The 22500-nt window shown below is 38.4% G+C and overlaps 1 protein-coding gene across 3 annotated transcripts in view; it reads left to right on the forward strand.

The window, feature by feature from the left end:
- The first annotated feature begins 1029 nt into the window (after window positions 1-1029).
- LOC138028891 (uncharacterized) overlaps window positions 1030-22500 on the forward strand; it is an 84200-nt gene continuing 62729 nt past the window's right edge. For all 3 annotated transcript variants that reach the window (XM_068876530.1, XM_068876532.1, XM_068876531.1), the window contains exons 1-6: window positions 1030-1085; window positions 1597-1750; window positions 5169-5375; window positions 11194-12012; window positions 15547-15641; window positions 16551-16679. In XM_068876530.1, coding sequence (XP_068732631.1) covers window positions 1083-1085; window positions 1597-1750; window positions 5169-5375; window positions 11194-12012; window positions 15547-15641; window positions 16551-16679 — 1407 coding nt within the window. In that variant the 5' untranslated portion in view covers window positions 1030-1082. The remainder of the gene's footprint in view (window positions 1086-1596; window positions 1751-5168; window positions 5376-11193; window positions 12013-15546; window positions 15642-16550; window positions 16680-22500) is intronic.

Below are 22500 nucleotides of genomic sequence, written 5' to 3' on the forward strand. Positions count from 1 at the left end.
CATTTAGTTTGGAACGCATTACAATTTATACTATTTTTTTATCCGGTTGCAAACTGAGTTTTCTGAGTAATGTTTCGGCTGAATTAATTTTATAGCTAACCGCAGGATATCTTTAAGATTGCAGAGGGTACTCTTCCAAATACTTTTGTTCTTGGGCCATCGTAGTTTGATCAAAAATAAGACACAAACAGTTCAACATATTGAACTTGTTCATTTTGATTATGACTTGACGTTTCGTATGTGCTCTACATACATTTTCAAAAGTAACCGTTGAAAGTTAAAACAGCTATTTATATATAACAAAGCGGATGAGGGACGGGAACCTAGATTAAGCAAATACTTAACAGTAAAATATATAATAATAATGTATAATAATAAAAACAGAAAAGATAAATAAAGCATCAGCTTTTCACTTCCCGACGTTGACGTTGAAAGCTGGCTCAAGTTCTTGAATAAAGAAGGTCTCTTTTATTTTACAATGATAGTCTGTTTTGCCCTTTGCTAAAAATATCAAAATGATCCCAAGAACTTGAGCCAGCTTTCAACGTCAACGTCGGAAGTGAAAAGCTGATGCTTTGTTAATCTTTTCTGTTTTTATTATTATCATTATTATTATATATTTTAGTGTTAAGTATTTGCTTAATCTAGGTTCCAGTCCCCTCATCCGCTTTGTTATATATAAATAGCTGTTTTAACTTTCAACGGTTACTTTTGAAAATGTATGTAGAGCACATACGAAACGTCAAGTCATAATCAAAATGAAGAAGTTCAATATGTTTATCACTGCTGTTTGTGTCTTATATTTTTGACTCTTCCAAGCAGGTGATTAACAGCTAAACAACTGAAGCTGTTGGACATGATCATGAAATAACCACCAGCAGTCTCAATAGCCGTTTGGTTGGCAAATTTAATGTGATTTTTTTTTCGACAGATCTCCCATGCACATTGATCTTGGCCTTTGCGCACCTGGCACACATTTTCCAACATATCAGTTGATGGACATAATGTCACACGACTTGAAAATTCTAGCGGAGCATTCCTGGCAGTTGAATTGGGAGACGATTACTCATACCTCTCACCAAATGGTACGCTAAATTTTTCAGAAGTAAATTTGATTTGATTATATTATTTTTTTCCACAAATTTACTGTAGATGTCAGTGGCATGGGTCTAATTTGTGGTTTGAGCATTTTTGACGATTACTCTGCTTGGGGAAGTGTGTTTTCAGGTCGTCTAGGTTGCATATTGTGCCCAGAAATGCATGTGATTGCATTCTAAACTGATTTTTAGAAACGTTATGAAGAGTCCTCTTTAAGGTCATCTACCCGTTTCCAACAGTACTTCTAATATTAGGTTTAATTTGGGTCATGTTTATTGTACCCGTTAGTGTTGCCTTCAGAAGTTGAAATTAGATGTAGCTTTGATAGTGACGTTAAGTTTAGCGCTTTTATTTTTGGAGAAAAATTATGTTGAAGTTGATTACAAGGGAAAGGGGACATTTCGTGGTGTTTACACTGAGGTCATTTGAGGCATGGAAACTAGTGGTAAGTGACTCAGGTGTTTCCTTCGCCTCATTTATGCCTTCTTTTTCTTCAAGGGAAACGGCTTTCTCTTACTAGTAATGATCATTTGGATGCCCATGCAGCCATCATCAGTCCTGTCATCACAAAGCACTCGCCGTTTTGTTTCCTTGGTCTTTTTCTACCAACAGGGAAACGAAAGTGCCCTCTTGTCAACATACATACAAACAGGTTTGTTAATACTAGTGTAAATTACATTCCTTATTTTCAGGTCAGTACACTTTTAGATATCATCCACCTAAATTTCGTGCGACATTTCCTTTTAGTATGTACTCACTCAGTGATCTTGGTGTTTCAAGCAATCTGATTGGTTCACTATCATCTGAGTAATTGAGCATTATTCACTCGGCGAAAACTCGCCAGCATTTCTGAATCTGAAATATTGAGAATAGAAGATGATGCTATGCTACAGAATACAAAGAGGGCCACAAACTTTGGCCTGGAAGTTTTCAAAGGCAACAGAAGTGTTCATACTTTTGCCGACCGGTGTTTGATTTCGTTTTTCCCGATAATTATTGTTGAAAATTAAACAATCTTCACACCAACAATTTGTTTCACTCGGAGTAATACACTGATAGGCTGGTCGCCCAGTAAAACGAATTTGTTACTGAAATCGATGAATTAAAAAAATGTTTAAGAAAGTTCCAAATGGCTACAAGGAAGCAAGACGGGTTCAACAAACCAACGCTTACTTCAATTAGACCCGCCATTTCATGTGGATCCTTTACCAGCTGCACTTTCCATTTCCATTTCAAATGAACCTCTAAAACTTTGATCGAACGGTGAAAATGCTTTAAAAAACAGACTTTCGATTTAGATTGCTGATTTAAACGGTGTTAAATGACCATTTCGCTGTTTGTGACGAGGATATTAACGAAGGTTATTTAGATTTGCCATGTTTCAAGCTTCTGTGAACACTTTTGCGCATGCACTTTTCGCGCATGCTTTGTACTATTCACCGAGATTGAAAATAATAATTGTTAAATGTTTTACAAAATTCAGCATTACCAACTCTCGCGGGACTGATATCTTTAAAAGGGAAAATCCATGCACAGGAAAATGCAGCTAAAGATTTTAGGTTATTGTAATTAAGAACATTACTGTTTAATAAACGAACAGGAGTGCTTTATCGGGTTTTAAAACACGCAGGTAAATTAAGGCATGGGTAAACAATGATTTAATCAAAACGTGATGGGGGGTGCTCTAACTCGGAGCACTTAAGCATTAGAAAGATTTGCCAGACGCATACATGTGTGGTTTTTGTCAATTTGGTATGTTCCAATTATGCTCATGTTGTCACGTGACTGCACGCGGCCAGAAAACAATAAAATGTCTTTAGACAAAAATGGCAACACTTTTTGTTGCGAGTTATTGCACCGGACTGGTTTAGGACAATGTGTAATGCAAGCTTCTACAAAACTGTGCTTGGCCGTTTTTGAATTCTTTACTGTTTTTGAAAATAAAAGGTTTTTTCAACTAGACCCAGTCCCCCAAGGCAGTTTTATCCCATCTTAAGTCCTTCGCTTTTAAATATCTAACAAAGGCCAATCGCAGAAGTGATATATTAATCGGCCTTAACATTATGCAACCCGTAAAACATTTGATAACACAAGAAAAAGTGTTGCCGTTTCAAAAACAAGCTTTTTAAACAGATGGAGGTCACGTAACCTAATTTGCATAATAAGAAAAAAAGAAATTGACTTAAACTAAAAATGTAAGCAGCTGACAAAGTTTTATGTGTCTACATCTTAAGCTGTAAGAGATAGACCACCCCCTCACTTTTGAAGTGAGCAAATTAAGGCAAATTGAGACCCATGCCCTAATTTACCTGAGCATGAGGTGAAGCCGTGTGAGTTTATTGAACCGGCTTCAAAAACACGCCTCAATAAAGCGTGTCTCTCTGGAGTCTGAAGAAAGGTTTAAATTGTGAGAACATTAGCATACAAGAAAGGCATTCTTTTCCTTATTGGTATGCTTTGTATAAAGAATCTCTAATTGCGAGGTCATGAGTTCAAAGTTCATTTAAGCCTGAAGGTTTCAGCTCAATAAGGTGCAGCAATGAATCAATAAACAAGTATCGATCTTTTATAAAATCTTACTTGTCCTATGACATAGGTGTTTGGGGCCAAGCTGCTTGTACAAATTTGGAAAAAAAATTGGTTCTGCAAAAACGTGCCGTTCGTTTGATTCATTCCAAATCCTTTAAATCCTGTACCTTTGTTTACAGTGTGATGCGCATTACCGTGGCCACTTAACAAAGTTTTTTTTACAAACTGTCCGCCAATCAGGGTGTGTGAATTTGATGGACGTTCACGGCTTCTTCAAAGTTCGCACAGTTGTAAGTTGAACACCGTTGCATGGGTTGTTGAGTTGACGTATTTACACGTAGTTGTCAAATGCAAACATCTGTTAGGTGGCCACGGTAAGGCGCGTTGCACCGTAAATTATCGAATGTTCTTCTTCTTAATCTTCTTTATTTTAAAACAATCTGCCAAATTATGCACGATGTATTTAATAATGAAACGCCTCCAAATGTCTCCAACTTATGTACTTACTCTTCAAAAATACATCATAAATACGATTTTCCCGCGGCTGGCAATTTTCATCTTAAGCATTCGAGGACGGACTATTTGAAAAACTCCTTTTCACGTATCGGATACGATATGGAATAGCATTCCCGACAGTGATGGTGCTCTTCCTAAATTAATTCAAGAATATCCTACAGAATCAGCTACTGGATACTCTGATACAAGAGAGTACTTATGTTGCCGTTCATCCTTTATTTGAAATATTTTGTAGATATTAAATTTAAAAATTTTGTAATATATGTACTTCCGGTCATTTTAATCTAATGTGTTGATGTTTATGTATGTAGTCTCTTTATTGTTTCTCAACCCCTCTTATTTTTATCTTTTATTTTTCCTACCCGCCTCGATTAGCTCTGTTATTTTGCGGGTAAGGATCAATGGAAAATGTGCGAAAGGTGACTTTATAGTAAGTAAGGTAAACTAAGCAATTTAACAGTAAAAACCTCTGCGTGTACCCTTAAATTGCTCTGAACTTGGAGTCCGTCTTATAGCTACTATTTTTGCTCAAGAAAATATAATTTCGCTAATTTCCCCAATAAATTACCAAGCAAAAAAAAAAACAAACAAACAATTGTTATGACAAACATGTTGGCCAGTGACTTTCTGTGATGATGTTGTCGATGTTGTCTGTGTTTTCTGTTTTGTCTCCTTTTACCTCCCAAACCGGATGCAGTTGAGATGGCGTCCACGAAAAATCCAAAACTTTATATGCTCTAAAGTCTTGTGGAACATAGCCGAGAGAAATAAAGTCAAATTCTATTTTTACGTACAGCAAGACCATTTAAATAACGTGCTAAAATAGACTTAAAATGGCTCCTCTCCCACTTCAAACAATACTTTCCCAAATAAAACCGACTGCATGAGATTTTCTTTCGGAATACTATATATCAATAAGCCACATGTCGGTGGCCTAAATACGGTGGAGCCCCGGGTCAAACTAAAACTTCCCTATCTGTCACTTTGGAGATCCCATTATTCCCTTTGTGCTTTTAATGTTTTAGGAACATATCCTGAAGTTAAGCAAAAACTTATCTGGAGAGGCAAGCAAGGTGAAAAAGAAAGAACTTGGGTAAAGGTGCAAATCGCTCTTCCAGCAGATCTTGATGAGTACAGAGTTTTATTACATGGCAAAGTTAACAAGTCGTTGTATAATCACAGTGCAAACTACCTGTCCATTGACAACCTCGAACTATTGGGATGTTCAAAACGTAAGTGACTTTCAACAGTTCTTGATGGGACTAAAATTGTTAAGAGACAAATAATGATGACTTTCAGGAAGAGGACAGTTATAATGATGATAATGAAGGAAAAGCAACTTCAGGATACTTGTTTCACCCGATGTGTCAGTTTGAAGTACAATGTATTATTTCTTGGGATCATAACGGCCCAGAAATTCCTCAAAAAGACATCCTAATAGTGACAGGAGACAACTGCATTAATTTGCAACATAATGCCAATCATTCTCACTGTTTAAGGTAGCTCTCTCATGCATGATGTAAATCGCTTGAAACTACAAAAAAATGGGTAATTTGTTTTCACTCTCTTACATATCACCTCGGGAAATAGGAAAAAAGACCTGATACAGGCAAAACAACTTAAGCGTTCCTCTGACGAGCGGATTAATGAGTTCATTATTGCAAATTTTATTTCAGTAATCATTTCAATCTGTTCGTCGGATGAATAATGCAAAATTCAAATCAAGCCACAGTTCAAAACTCAAATTTTAATTGGAATATTGCACAGGTTTACTGATTTGCATAATATGTCATAATCTGTCAAACAACAGCCTTTTAACTTTAGCAACATTATCTTTCTGTAATCTTACCAGTATTCTGAAACTTGAGACACTATGTTTTCGAATTCCAAAGATTGGACAGAGAAATGAATTTAAAAAGAAAGGCAAATCACAGCGTTGTTATGACCTTGGCAAATTATGCAAATTGGTACACCTGTCACATTCTCACGCCAACCTGGCACCGGAAGCGAGCAATAATCCAATCAAAACTCGAGTTTTGCACTGACGCTTGATTTGAATTTTGCATTATTCATCCGAAGACCAGATTATTGAGATGATTCCTGAAATCAAATTTGCAATAATGAACTTATTAATCCGACCGTCAGAGGAACGCTTGAGTAGTTTTGACTGTATTTTCATTTTTTTAACTCAAATAGATAAACGCCCTTCTAAACATAAGGGATATTACATGGCTGTGTGTGGCGTAGCGGACAGGTCATACATATTATCAGTATAAGAAGTAGCCTGTTCCAGGCTCTCAGATAGTCGAGAAAACAAAAAGAACTGCGTGTGAAAAGCGAGTGGGGGCTTGGGTCGAGGCGAGGCGGGAGAGCCTGTAAGCATCTCTTTAAATTCTTCATTCCGCCCACTTTGCAAATAACCTTTCGCATGTCAAAATGTCAATGTCAAAGTGTTGAAAATGGGCGGCATTGTGTGGTCCCACGCGAGTTCAAGCGCGATTCTTTTATTGTTGTTCAGAGGTGGTGCGTTAATTCTCACTTATGCGAGTACGTTAGCCAGAATTTAAGGCACTTTTAGGAAAATAACTTTACGCGAACGAAGGCATTGTCAAAGCAACCGGGAAACGAGTGTCAAGGAAATCACCGATGGGAGATTTAGCAAATTCGACCAAAAGACACGACCAGTTCGAAAGCTGCGAGTTCCAGACGCTCTGTTGACTTTTTCAAGGAAAACAGAAACCCGACCATTGAAGTTTCTGGCCTAGATGATAAGATGGTCTCATCAATAAACTTCAGCTCTGATGCAACAGGACAACCGATAATGAATGTGAAAGATTGATATTTCATGTGGATGGGTTCAATTGCATTTGCAGTATACAGACACGCGCACGTAGCCATCGCCTTCGCTTCCTGAAATCGCTTGATCTTTTAAAGCTTTAAGACATACAACGGAAATACAAGCCTGTTTTCGGCAAATTTTTGCGCTCTTTCAAAGTGGTTTTTTCTTTTTGCTCTCATTTTTTCGACGGCGATGAAGGCAGAAATTTAATTGACCCTAGCTGGTGAATTCGAATACGCAGCCAAGTATTTGCATAAGAAAGAATAACAAAATATTGTATTTTTCTCGTTCGTCAGAGGTTTCAGAGAGCGCCGTTGAATGCTAACAATTGTGGCGTGCATGGGACATAATAATTGTGTCAAATGCGAACTATATACACTATATATCGTACCCGGTGATGCTATATTGTAAGCGTTGTGGAGAGATGTCCTATCACAAACAACATTGAAGCGCTTTCGCAACGCGCGGCAGTAACTGAAAATTTATGCTTTTACCAAAACCAGGTGGAAGCATTGCAAACGGATCGTTTTTTCGACTTATTAAAGTCGAATTGACACAACTTTTGCTCGAATCTGAGGGCTTGTACGTTTGGGAATACTTTAAGACACTCGGCGACAGAATTGACCTCTTTCGTGCGTGCTCCGCGCGTGAATCAAAAAGATTACGAAAGTGTTGATGTAAACTGTCAAAATTGACCAATCAGAGGGTATACCAGGAGCTGGTATACCGGAATGAAGAATTTAAAGAGATGCTTACAGGCTCTCCCGCCTCGCCTCGACCCAAGCCCCCACTCGCTTTTCACACGCAGTTCTTTTTGTTTTCTCGACTATCTGAGAGCCTGCAGGCTATATAAGAAGATAAAATTCGTACCTACAAGCAAGCATGTAATAATGTTCTAACTCGTATGTAAAAATCAAACAGTGAAACTCTGACCTGTTTGCAAGAGGTGCATTTTACATGGTAACCATAGCAAAGGGGATATTTTTCGTTTGAACATATGAAATGTTCTTCCGAAAAATTCTTTGATGTTTACAGAAGAAATAGGTTTTACTTGTTGGTGCATCTGAAGTCTATAATTTGAATTGTATACTTCATGTTATCGTCAGACTTGTAGCAAGACTATTCATTACCTCTGCCTTAAGGGCCCACAGACGGATTTTTCGCGCGTTGCTAAGGAGGTGAAATGTTACTTCCGGTAACTGACGTCATCATATCATGAGCTAACAAAAGAACCCACTCACAAGCAAGAGTCACCACACAAACTGTTGTTTCCATCGAAGGTTTTTCCTCGCCCTTCCTCGCGCTCGTTTTCAGATCAACTGCGCATGCGTAAACGAAATGACTTCCGGTTTGAGAAAAAGCCTAATTTCCGGCGGTTTTGAATTGAGTTAATTTTTTTTTTTACATGGCACATTTCACCCCCAAATACAGAATATAGCTAAGCATTGATTTTTTAAAATCATCTTTTTTGAAAAAGTTATGGGTATTTCAGTATCGTTTATGTCTTTAAAAAGAACGTTTTTCAAAATAAAAAGAAACTCATACTTGGCTGGATGCAAAAACTAATACAAACAAGACGATCTAGGATCGTAAGTCGGGCTGTGGCCACACGTGTGCTGCTAAGGATCATGAGCGTTGAGTAGTAGTTTTAAAAGAAGATGTGTAATACATAGAAAGATGTGCATGTCTCAAAGAAAGATCACGAAATTTGTAATCACACTGGCAAAAACAACATGCACTTCGTCATGAAAACATTGCTGACTTGATGTCCGATCTCACCCATAGATCACTTGCTTGTAAAGCGCATTTGAATATGCCAATAGAAAATGCGCTATCTAAATTCATTACCATTACTACCATCAACTTCACCAATATCAAGACTCTTGGGTAAATCTGCGCTTGTGAGCTCAGGTGACGATATAATTTGTTTCCTTGGTCAGCAATGCAACATAACGTTTGGGATTTCCAATAACTACAAGACTTTGCTGTTGTGTAACACTTTGCATAAAGCCCTACAGCACAGCATTGTTTACAAGTGCAGTTGCATTGTTCTCTAACACTGTTCTCTGCAGTTATTTCATATGTACTAATATGCAGCCCTCTGAGTTCAGAGTTATATAACTCCTGAGTTCATAATTGTCACCAAGTGAGTGTATAGCCTGGAAATACTGTACTAAGTCCTGAATGGATGGTACTTCTAATTGTACACATGTACCTTGGGGATGGCTTCTACCATATTCATCTCTTGCATGAGAATCAAAAATCTTATAACTCCCATTATCAGTATGATAGATACTAACACCAATACATCCTATTGTCAGAATAAATGAAGAATAATTTTGTGACAAGAGCGATTCAAATGCATTGTCTATAGGTATACTGATATCCCTCAATTATTGAATCACTGTTATGTAGATTACCTGTGTTGCTTTCACTATAATTAAGGTGGTAATTGTTCTCAGACATAGCAATCAATATTATTCATCGGAGGCTCAGGATTTGTTTCTATGTCATTACATAGATTTCAGCACAGCATCGTCTATGATCACCATGCATTCTTGTACAAACTCATTGGTCCACAGCATGTGTACAACACTTGATATTTCTTCAGATTTACGCGTTTTCGTGTTCCAGTGTATTTTCCAAAGCAAGTAAACGTACTGTTTGACGAAATTTTCGTCGAATGGAAGCTGGCTTTTTCCTCACTTTTTCAAACGAACGGAGACTGGCAATTATTCGCCTTCTTTTCATTTGACTACTCAGCCTGCAACTGATGTAACCATGAAGTTTTGACGGCAAAGGAGTGATCTTAAGAATCTTTTTCCACACAAATACCCTCCGTTTTCTGCTTTTCTGCGACAGACGTTTCAGCTTCTTCACAGGAATCCTACTTGGTTCGCGATCACGACATCTCGACACATGGCATTCACGTACAACACGGTTATGATTCCAATAAACAAATTTAGCATAACGAGATCTCAATTCCTCTCTATATTTTAATTTCACTACGCCATCATGTTGATGATGTACAAATGGCTGCATTGCCTTCCCTAATACATCACATTTTCCCAGGACATTCAACATTGCACGTGTTGGTAACGCAATCGTATACAACACGCGAACGTACATGATTAAACTGAAAACTAATGCAGTACAAGGAGAAATTGATAGAAGTGATAATCTCCTTGATACATTGTACAAAATATATGAAATAATGATCATGACAGTCATAAAATTAAAGAAGTTACTTGCATCTTCGCTTCGATAAGTGACGGCTTTCTTGTTGTTGTTGTTGTCCTCCGTGCCATTATGTTGATTATCAAATATCAGAAATATCAGCGTCAAAATTTCGGGTAAATTTTCTTAATGTACTTCTGTCATTGCTAGTCATAGTTTGCACATATTTTGTACTCAATGACTGCTCAACTGATCTCTTTAGAACTTGTAAGAGCTTGATAGCAACATTTGAGATATTTTCCAAGCAAGAGTTCGCGGAACAACGACTTTCGAAATGGACGCTCATTTTCGTGTTTTGATGTGGGTCTACCACGAACAGTCTGTAAGTGGTTTGAGCGTATTGGACCTAACACCGTAACTCGCTTCTGCCATTCCTGTAATCATTCATGTATGCCTACCATCGCAGAGAATCACTTCTAAGGTTATCGAAGAGAAATGAAAATGAAGCGAAATGAACATTGAGCCTTCACTACATATCTGCGGTATTGCCCATTGCACGTGACGGACATTTGCGAAGAAATACACTGGTAAACCTAGAGTCGGTCGCCCGACTAATTATCAAACCATCGATTAAATACCCAAATTGCGTAGCACTGAGACAAATTTAGAGTTTTCTTTTATTGGGCACGTGACCATGGGCGTGGTATGATGACGTCATATTTAGGGTCATTGGGTTACAAAAGTTGAAAACTGACCAAAATAATGCCAAATTCTCTCAAATTACTTAACCATTACATCCTTAGCCACGCACCCCAAAAATACGTCAGTGGGCCCTTAAGCCAGAAGTTAATGGGTTAGTAACTCCTACATCCACTCAAAAACTATGTCCCCTTTAATTGTCCACAGAGCTCAGTTGTACAACCCCATTAAAGCCACAGAATACAGCAAAAATATTATTGTAATCGCATTTTTCTTAATTGGAAAAGGAAGCATGCACTTGACAAAAATGTTTGTTTTTTTCTTTTTTTTTTCAGGAGATCATCGCATATCTAACAGTGTATTCAGTGGTCACTTTCAGGAAGCAATAACTTACATATCCAAGACCGGCCAAAGCAGGCAGACTTCTATTGCTATTGAGCGCTGCAAAATTGTTAACTCTGATGTAGCAATTTTTATCGATATAAGGGACAGTGATTTTACTCTTGCTCACAATCTCATTTCTGAAAACTATGAGCTTGCTTTTGCAGCCACTTTGCGTGTGAGTCAGGGCACAGTTTCGTCAAAAGGTTTGATCTACCGCAACACTATTTCTGGAAATAATAAAGGGATCATGGTAAAACAAGAAGAAAGATCAAAAGATGATCCTGTCTTTCTCTACATCCTGGAAAACTCGTTTGAAAATAATAATTATTTTTATTATCATTGGAGTCAATTCCAAGGTGGTGTCCTTAAACTCTTGAACATACCATGTTGGATTAAGAACAACGTTTTCTTCAATAACTCTGGTTTTATAGTCATCGAATCTACCTTTCAAGGCCCTATTTCGAAAGGCCAGCAATGTGAGATGAACACTTTTTATCTCAATCGAGGACCGGGAAAGTCCTCTGGAACTTGCGCTGTTTTGTCAGATGGGCAAATGAGTTACCATAGGAACAACTTTAAAAACCCTTCTTTCCTTTACGAATTTTGTGCAACCAATGCTACTGACAAGACACATGCAGAAATGAACTGGTGGGGTGTAGACCAAGAGTCTGAGGTGGCGTTGCGGATTCACGACAGAGAGGACTTTCACCATTTGTCCACTGTTATACACAAGCCTTTCCAAAAGCTGCCTCCAAAGGGGATTTTATCACGTACGTATTTTAGTTTAGAATACTCCACACAAGTTTTCAATGCAGAGTCTTATGGGTTAACTCAAAGGTGATTGGCAAGAGAAACAAAATAGCTTAGGGGCAATAGCATGGGCTTCCGGAAGAGTTATTTTTTGGGTCTATTTGATATAAGGTATATACATTGTATCAAATCAACACTTTGTTGATCTCAGTTTATGTTGAAAATCTCAGCTTATGTCAAATTTGACATGAATATTTAAAGAGCTGGGATGTGACAAGGTAATTATCCCACAATTTTAATCTTCATTTAAGTGGACTATATCGCGAATGGGGCACATATTTCCTTCTGGTCCGTTTCCTTGCCCACTGCAACATTGTTCTGCAGCATTTACTTATTGTCTCTCTTTTCATTATCTGTTATAATTTCTTGCTAAGTTTATTCTTAACAATTTTTTTCTTCTAATTATGTGCAAATGCATTGAAAATGCATAACATTAAGAAGAAATTAATTTGAATAAGTGGTTTCTTTTATACAACTCTAGTTGACCAAAAGAGATCTTAGGGTTCTTTTAATTGGCATTATTCCAAAACAAAAATGTAAAGGTCTTCTTCTAAAGACCACCCCTGGGATAGTTTTGATGTTATTGGAGTACAAAGGAAGTTTTCACCATGGTCTCCTGCCAAAATTATAGAGAGATACTTCCTCACTTGCAAAGAAAAAAAGTCCTTTTATTTCGTTTATTCTTATACAAGACTGGGGTTAATCGGAAAGCACCCTTAGATTGCGATTACGGGGACTCTTTTTTTGTCTCTTCAGCTGTTTAGAATTACTAAAAACAATATGTGGAAAGTATTATTCACTTTTGTTGTATGTCCAGTTGAATGATACTTATGGTTAACGTTTTGGAGTGCATTAATTGTTAGGATAGTGAAAGTCGAGAAATGTTCATGCTCTTGACTCTCAGTTATTTAGGCAATACTCAGCCATGGCTTTTCTTCTTCTTCTTTTGTTTGCACATATACTACACAGCAAACAAAAAATTCATTTGTATGACGAAGGTTAATATATAAAAGCCATATACATTTGTACTGTGGAGAGAATTAAGTTAAGATGCTGATCATCGCAGTTGTTAATTAACGTTACTTCAGCAGTAAGGAAAGGAAAGCCTGAAAAATTCAGACTTGAACAGAAGTCGAACCCTGACCTCTGCACCGGTATCACAGACGTCAGGGAGCAGAAAAAACGAACAGAAAAAACATACCTCTCTGTGCTCTTCCCTAAACACGTGTCTCTAACCCATTGGCACGACCTCTCAGCAACCACTTCACTGGCATCCCTCGTAAACTTCCCATGCAACCTCTTCTCCCGAAAACAGACCAAGTTCCTCCTCTTTCACGCAATCACACACACTGATCAATCCCCTCCTGCCACCCTTCCAATTCATGTAAAACCTCACTGCACTTCCCTTCTTGTGGAACGTCCCAAATGTAACATCGTCTTCATATCCATCGTCCTCAGTTCCCAATCACTCCAATCCAAAATCCTTGCACTGAACCTCATCAAAAATATGCCCCATGCATTTATCGTCGTAATGAAATTCCTGCCTTACATCGTCAACCTCGCCACCAGTTTCATCCTTCTCAAATGCCCCTCCTCGACCTTCGCCTATTGCAAAAGGTCCACATCCTCCGACACACCCAGTTGCTTATATACCCGTTTTCGTCAACTTCACTACCACCTGACTATCCGGAAACAAAATTCCTTCAAAACAAACCTTCACCCCCTGCTTCAACCCCAAGACAACACTTGTTCAGCATGTGAAAAAAACAGCTCAGTATTGATCAAGCCCTCTAGCTCCATAAACAGCAAATCAATGATCAACCTCAGATCCTCCTCAAGCTTGTACCGATGATCTCTCTTTTCAACAATATTATGAGAGGAATCATCATGAGAAAAAAACAGCAGTGGGGACAATGAGTCCTCCTTGAATATTCCACGTTAAATCCCCACTTCACCCAACACTTCCCTGTCGGCAAACACCTTTTTTTCAACCGAGCCTCCCTTAACATCGTCTTGCCTTTAAACAACTGATCATTTGTGGCTCACAACCTCATCTCCTCATCCCTTGCCAAATCCTGCTTCCATTTCAAGATGCTCTTCTCGATCCCTCTTTGAAACCTGGGTTTCATCTCTAAATTGTTACCTTTCTTCTTCCCCGTCAGCCCCAACCTGCCCACAGCTACATACGACTCAGTATACAAAAGCCTGTTTATGTTTAACACAGAGATCCCATCCTTCACAAGATTATGCATTGACTCTTCCACATAATTCACCTCTCTATTCCCCTTCTCCTATCCTACGCCATCAAACCAGGAGCCTCAACCCAGTCCTCACTACCGAAGACTGCTCTCAATTTCTGAAGTACCTCCTTTTACTCATTTCTCGACACTCTAAGACCATAATTATCCATCGATGCCACCCATCGTCCCTTATCATCCTGTCCTCCAGCCCTCTCCTTGCCCTCAAAACCAAAACAGTCCAGCTTATCCAGAATCACTTGACCTGTCGATACCTTGAACACAATGTCCTCCTTCTTCCCATCTCCACCTTCAGCAACCTCGAAATATACCTCACCCTCAGATGTGTATCCTTCATCCACAGCGTCTTACTCTGAAACAACACCATGCATACCCGACTCACATTCCCCAAATTCCTCATCATCACTTTCTCCAAACAACACATTCCACTCAGCATCGATGATCACCATCGTCTCCTGATTTGGACCATCCTCCTTGCGGATCTAATTCCTTACCATCTTCTAAATCTCACCCCCCTCCATCGTAGTCAACAGATTATTCAGCTTGATGCACTCCAACTGTGAGATGAAAGTTGGTTCTTTCCTCACACTCAAGCCTTTCTTGCAATTGTCCCTCAAAGCCTTCACTTTCTTGATATATCTTCCCGTCTTCTTCCCACCACTCCTGACAAAACATTCCCACAAAACACTTTCCTCTCCTCATGCGTCCACTTACACTTATTCTTCCCTCTCTTCCCAGCCTTTCCCAATCCCAAAATCAACCTTATTACCTTTTCCTTGTCAACCTTCACAGCCGTTGGTCCCTCCCTCCCCGCCACAATCAAACGTTTCAATACCACAGCCCTGATGCCGCAATGTAGGTTTTGAAGAAAACTCTTTCCTTGTCAGTGGGGTTGTCAGCGGCCCCAGGCTCGTCCTTCGGGACCTAGCCTCTTCTTACAGCACTTCCTCATGCTGAAAAACTCTTGAGAAACGCTGTAAAGCTATTCAGCCGTAACTCGCCTTAAGCTTCACTATTAAATCTCTCGGTCATACGTTCGTTTCTAGTTAGGGATATCCACCGGCACGACTAGAATGAGTTTGCTCACCAGCTGATAATGATAATGAAATAATAGTATACTGATGATGATAATGATGATGATATAAGGAATTATTACAAACCGTAGACTGAACATAGGAAACTTACTATATGACGTAATATTTATAAGAAAAAAACTACTTTTAATCTGTTATATAGGTGGATGCCCACCCGGCTGGATGAATCAGGATTCAATTTGTGCAGTCTTAAGAGGTGGAAGCGAAACGTTCAAGGAAGCAAGAGATTACTGCGAGGTACGTCTTTGTCGCCGTTGTCAATATTATGAAAGCTCCGCAATGAAAAGCAAACAAATCAATGGGGGAGGGGGTCCTTGTTCCCTTGTTGCCTTTAAATAGTTGCTTGTGTTCCCTTGTTAATTCTCCAAATTACCATCAAACTTGTTCCCTGCTCTTTGAGCCCGAAAAATCGGTCAAAATTGTTTTTATTCCCTTGTTCCCTAGAATATTTTGACATTGTTCCCCTGCTCTCCACTTCAAATTAGCCCTGTTCCCTTGATCCCCAAAATTCCTGGGAGGGCCTCATTAGCATGAATGCACCAACAACCATGACCAATCATCATAATGTATAGAGCGTTTTCACATGACGCCATGGCGGGCATGTTGGTTTTCCAAAACAAAGAAATGGCGGCCATGATGATGTACCAAACTAATCCTCAGGGAACTGAACTCTATTTTTATGCAAATACTTTCTTTTGTTTCAGTAATAAAACATGGCTGCTGGTCGCGTGAGTGAAAACGTTCCATCATACTGCATGAGTCTGACCACTAACACTTATTCACCAATGGCGAAGTGAATATCGGTGAATAAAAACCGTGACGAAGGCGAGGATTATATTCACCGATATTCACAGAAACTGAGGTGAATAATTGTTTTAGTATAATTACATAGGTGATTATTCGTCTGTCACCTCGACAAAACGGCTTGCGGTCATTTTAAAAAAAACCGCTTTGGTGATTATCGCGTCATAGCCACCTCAACTGCAACCAACCTGCACAGAGATTTTTAATAATCACCTATGTAATTATACTAAAAGCCATTACTGGCAGAATGAAAAAACGTAGCTAGTCGCAAGAAGGTTCTCCGAACAACCAAACAAGGAACAATCATTTGACACATCTCTGTCAATATTGATTTTGTTTTAGTACTATGGAGGTCATATTGCATCAACCACAGATCCAGCAGATTTGAAAATTGTCTATGCAAGAATGGAACCATCAAGTATTTATGGCAGTCCAGCAGTACCAATATGGGTGACAAACGGGGAAGCCAGCGTATGTATTTTTGCCTCAAAATTGAAGAGAAATTTATCCTTCCCTCAATCCATCCATACAACCTCTCATACATCCAGGCTCATGTCTGCATGTATTGGGTCAATAATATTTTGGAATTGCCTCAACACCTTTCAGTTCTAAATTTTGTTCTAGTGAACCTGTTACAGTTTAAATTTAAGTTTAGGCTATTTTCAATTTAACCTAGGTTGATTTTTTTAAATCAAGGCCCAATTTTTTCAACCTATTGCAGGTTATTTTGAACTATTAAAAAAAGGGTTTTCCCTTTTTTGGGGATGTGATAAAAAAAATGGGGCCTATTTTAGGGGGGATAAAAAAGAAAGTAATGAAACTAAATTCCTCTTCCATCTTTCCCTTGCCTTCGGTTCTTCTACCATTTACCGCCTCTCCCTTTCATTCACTTCTACCGTACTGTCCCTTACATTACTACCACAACATTCCATTCCGCCCCAAAGATTCGAACCCTCTCACCTTAGGACGTCAGAGATCCTCCTCGAAATTAACTGCTAAGCTATCAAATTAGAAACTGAAATCCGTTGGATATTATTTCAACCATTTTGCACATGCGTTAACAACATAAATTGATACTTCATCTCAGCCTCAGTTATATGGCCACCGAGGGCATTTAATGAAGAAGTCAAAAGGGTGGCTAAAATTGTTTGCAAGAAGTGGGCTGTTGATTCTGAAGGACAAATCGTCAAATATTGTACGAAGTTCATTTACGTCGCCATGCAAAATAAACCACGAACAAGGCATCATTTCTAATCATAATGTCAAACCGATTTTCTTTGTCATGTGCAAATAGATCTAATTGATTTTCGTAAAGTAACCTGTAACTGTTCTAAGGAGCATACAGTGTGACTGGCTTTCTTCCTGTTGAAAATCATTACTCAAAGTATTGGTGGCTATTTTCTCTCAGATATAAGAAAACATCAGATCTTGATAGAACACTAGAACGTCGATTCTCGATGGTGCGACTTCGGTCGAAGTTTTAATCTGACAAAGGAAAGTAATTTGTGAGGGAAGTGATGACGGACTTTTTCCACAAGCACAACGTTCGCATTGCGCAAAAAGGATGGTGGCACGGGCAAAGATAAACCTTTGCAGGTTTATAAAGAAAAGAACTTGTCACCAAAAACAGGTTCTAAAACTCTTGGGGATATTCCAAAATGAGATTTTTTTGCACACATAAACCGAGCATTTCTATGGAAAGAATTCAACTAAAAAAGGTACTGTTGTTATCAGCGCAAAAAACACAGTACACATTGCGTATTATCGCAACTGTTGTCCAAACAGAAATGAGAAGACTACCTTTTGAGCTAAGAAATATAATTTTTCACAGTCTGAGAAACATGGAAGTCATAATTATTTTATTCATTTATTTATTTATTTATTTATTTATTTATTTAGAAAAGATATGGAAATTTCCATGTTCCTTTGACCTCAGCTGAATGAAAGAACATGGAAATTTCCATGTTCCTCTGAAGTGATGCAGCTAGATAAAAGAACACATGGAAACTTCCATCTCAACTAGGTAAAAGAACCTGCACCTTTCCCTGTACCTTTAATTTGAGCGACGTCCCTTCGATTTCATATATATGAAAGAGAAGGGTCTTCAGTTTGGCTGAAAGGAATTGCAAATGAAACCTATCAGTGCTCCACTGAACAGCCTGACATTATATAACAAAAGCCATTTTTGGAATATCAAGTATTCAGCTTGATACTGAAGCAGTGAGGACAAAAACAAAAGAAACACGTTAAAATGGATGCGAAAAATATTTGCATATCATCCACTTTCCTTTGTCTTTGTTCTCTAAACCTCTTTTTCAAGCTGAATTTTAATATGTATAAACCTATTTAATAGTAAATGTTAATTTCATCTCTTCCAACAGAAGGTGGACACAAAAGAATGTGAAACATTTCTTATAGCCAAAAAATCATGCCGGTGTCAAAAAGGTTGATTTCCGGCATGTTCTATGCATTTGACCTATTAAAAGCTTAGCTTGTACTAAAACTCTAATTTCTAATGTTGATAAAAAAAAAAAATTAAAAATATCTGACAGACCTGAACTAATTTCTGAGAAACCTGCATTAAGAATTAAAAATAAAGTTTACGGTAAGATTCTTCCAACGCAAGCTATGGCACACTGAGGAAGTAGATCATCGCGTGCGGACATGCAGATTTCCGTGTTTCGTCATGATCGACGCAGCCTTCACTTCCAGGAGTATCGTTTGAAAACCGCTATAGCACCGTTTTCGCTTCAGCGTTGTAAAACCAAAAACAAAGACACTAGAAAGTTACGACGTTCTGCAGGAAATAATCGGGAGTCCTCTTTGCCAAACACAGATCGAAGTAACTCAAAACTTTGTTTACTGGCCATGAAAACGCAAAACAGACAGAAATATGAGGACTAGTGACTTTCTTGTAATCGCTTCAAGTTTTGTATCTGATTGGCTGAGAAGTTCTTATAACGACCGATCTTAAATGGCTCCCGCAGGTATTTGTACGTCTTATTGCAATTGCTGAGCTTGTTTAATTTGTACGTTTTATTGTTGGTCGTTTTATTTAACATCTACTGGAAGAATACAATCCCTTGATAGAGTATTGGTCCAAATTGTCCAGTTTGGATAAGCCCCATGGTCTCTACTCGGTCCAGACTCCTCCAGGTCCCTTTCGCGTACTTTAACTCAAAGCGCTAGGTTCCAGCTACTTTTACTCGCCCAATCACTGGTATTTTTTAACCTTCCATATTTAGTTTAACTCAAAGTGCTCGTTTCCAACTTCTTTTACTATACCTGCATGCCTTCCTTCAATGCCTCAAGAGGATTACAAACCATGGATACTACGGCTGCCACTTCACTAGGACTCCTGTATCGACCAGCATACACTTCATACGAACATTTAAGCAAAAATTGTATCCATCTCACTAAATTCCAACTCGATCGTATGCAGGATCTGTCTGAGAACCACTTTCGGGTGAGTGGAGCTTCCTCTACTTAGCACAAATCCTTATAAGGTTTTGCTCATTCCCAACAAATCGGTGCAACTGCAAACTCTTTTTGCCACCGTGTTAAAATATCAACCTTCTGAAGTAACGTCAATACGAAATCGTACTAGAAATATTGTGCATGATATCGCCTCTTTTTCCTAGCTTTATTGCGTCCACATACCGGCGGTAACGCATTATGTAGATAATGTTTTTGGAAAACACTCATCCGATGCAATTTATCACCCATCCAAAAAAAGCACACAAAACAATCCCAAATTTTGGTAAAACTGGTGATTCCAATTTTCTGTCACTCAATTCAGCGTGGAACGTCTCGATCCTACATTTAGATGAAGGGAACATCCATATGCCCCTTTCTTTCGCATGTTGTCTGAAAAAGGGAACATGGAAATTTCGATATTCTTTTACACTTTAAGGTGGGCAGACAACGAGGAGTCATATTGCAGGGACATGTTGCAGCGACATGTTCCACAGACAAAATCATGGTGTGTAGTATACACTAAAGCGACATGCATTAGGGTCGTGTAGCAGGGACATGTAGCAGCGCCAAAATGACAACATTTACACGCACATGAAAATGCTGCGGGTACATATTTCAGGGATATGTTGCAGCGACATGTCCCTGCAACACGACCCCTCGTGTCTGCCCACCTTAATAGATAAAAGGAACATGGAAATTTCTGCGTTCTATATACACATTATACCTGCTAGGAACGTGGAAATTTCCATGTTCTTTTGCATTTCATGTGGGAAAGGAATATGGAAATTTCCATGTACCGTTTACATGTTATGCTCGAAAGGACCGTGGAAATTTCAATGTTCTTTTACATTTTATGTGGGGAAAGGACATGGAAATTTCCATTTTCCGTAATTTCCATGTTTAGATGTTGTGCGTGAAAGGAATGTAGAAATTTCCATGTTCTTTGACATTTTAATGTGAAAAAGGGACATGGAAATTTCCAAGTTACTTCGTATTCTGCGAAGTCGCAACGGACTGGACTCAAAATCGACCCAAATCAGTTTGGATTTCTGAAGGGAACTTCAACAACGTATTGTTTACTTGACATGATTCACACCTGGCTTACGTATCTCGACCCACCTGGACGACATCTCCGCCTTTGCTTTCTTGACTTCTCTAAAGCTTTCTATCGTATTGGGTACAACGTACTAATAGAAAAGCTTTTGGACTTAAGCGTTTGCACATCTTTAATACCGTGGATTATAAGCTTTCTGTCTAACCGCCGACAACGCGTTAAGTTAGCTGGCTCGATTTCTGATTAGCTCCCGATAAATGCCGGAGTTCCCCAGGGAACAAAACTTGGACCGATATTGTTTTTGGTAATGATCAACAACTTGAGTATCTCAGATCCCGAATCCTGTACTTGGAAGTATGTTGATGATGTATCGTTGATCGAAGGGCTTGTAAGGAACAGCAATTCAACCATCTAAACCAGTCTCAATACCGTCGTCTCTTGGAGCTCCAGTAACTGGTTGAAACTCAACGCTTAAAAGTGCAAAGAAATGCGGAATTGCTTCCTAAAGGATCCCCTAGAATTCCCTCATTTGAAGATCGACGATCAACAATTAGAGCTTATAATTTCACATAATGTACTTGGTCTGGTGATTCAGAATAATCTAAAATGGAATAATTACATTGAATCTATTGTCACCAAGGCCTCTATCTATCTTCACTATCAAACGAGAGGCGCTAGCAAATATATATTACCAAAATGGGGGACAGAAAGATTGCGTCGTAGTTTTTTTCCCAAGTACTAGCTTAGCTTTTAACAATCATTAGATTTTTAGATTATGTATATACCCATATTTTAACTTGTATACCGGTAAGAATAAATCTATTTGTAATTTTATTATAAAACCTATTGTAACCCAGTCCCTCTTTGATCTATTTTATGTAAATGTTTTAGTTGTACAATTGTAACCACATTGTAATTCAGATAACCGCGATGATGGTGGAATTAAACTTCTATTATTATTATTATTATTATTATTATTATTTATTTATTTATTTATTTTTTTTTTATTATTATTATTTTTATTGTTATTATTAATCTACGGCTATATTTACCATTTTTATTTACTTTCTCTCAAGTTTACTCCCTTCAAAAGCTAACGAATGGCTTGATAATAAACCATTCCTCTTCCCAGAGTGGAACGCATAGCAACAAATTACCTCTAGTTAGCCAGTTGAAGTAAAAGTCTGGCAAACAATTTTATAGCTGATTTTTTGTGTTTAGTTTCTGTAGGAAATTGGCATGGTAATCAATAAAATGAGTAAAGGGGCCCGTTTTAGAATATCCCCAGTGATGTTAGGACGTGTTTAAACCACTTGTATCATTATCTTGGAGAAAAAGCTTTTAAAGAAAACATAATCTTTCACAGAACCATTGCCAAAATGCCGTATGGGGTGGTTTTCGGAATTTCTCGGAGAAAAGAAATCAAAAGGCCTCAGATAAGTTGACAAGTCATGGTCTTCATTGAGGATACCAACGTCACAAGAAGTGGTTTACAGAATCAGTTCTCAAAATTAGCGGTTTATCGATCGTGCCAGAGGACCAGAAAGTTTACTGGGTGACCAGTTTTGGTAAAATGAAAAGCCTGGTTGCTTGAGGAAAAACAACGGACAATCAAACCGCAAAAGGAAATTTACTAGCACCTGACTCACTTGTCGGGTTTCTATTGTCAACTTGCGTGCACAGTAGCGTGAAGTTAACTACTACTACTAATTAATTTGCCCAGCTGAGCATTTTCCCATGTTTCGAGTACCTGTGGCTTTT

The sequence above is a fragment of the Montipora capricornis genome, chromosome 13, assembly GCF_036669925.1.
Source record: "Montipora capricornis isolate CH-2021 chromosome 13, ASM3666992v2, whole genome shotgun sequence".
In the NCBI taxonomy this organism is placed as follows: domain Eukaryota; kingdom Metazoa; phylum Cnidaria; class Anthozoa; order Scleractinia; family Acroporidae; genus Montipora; species Montipora capricornis.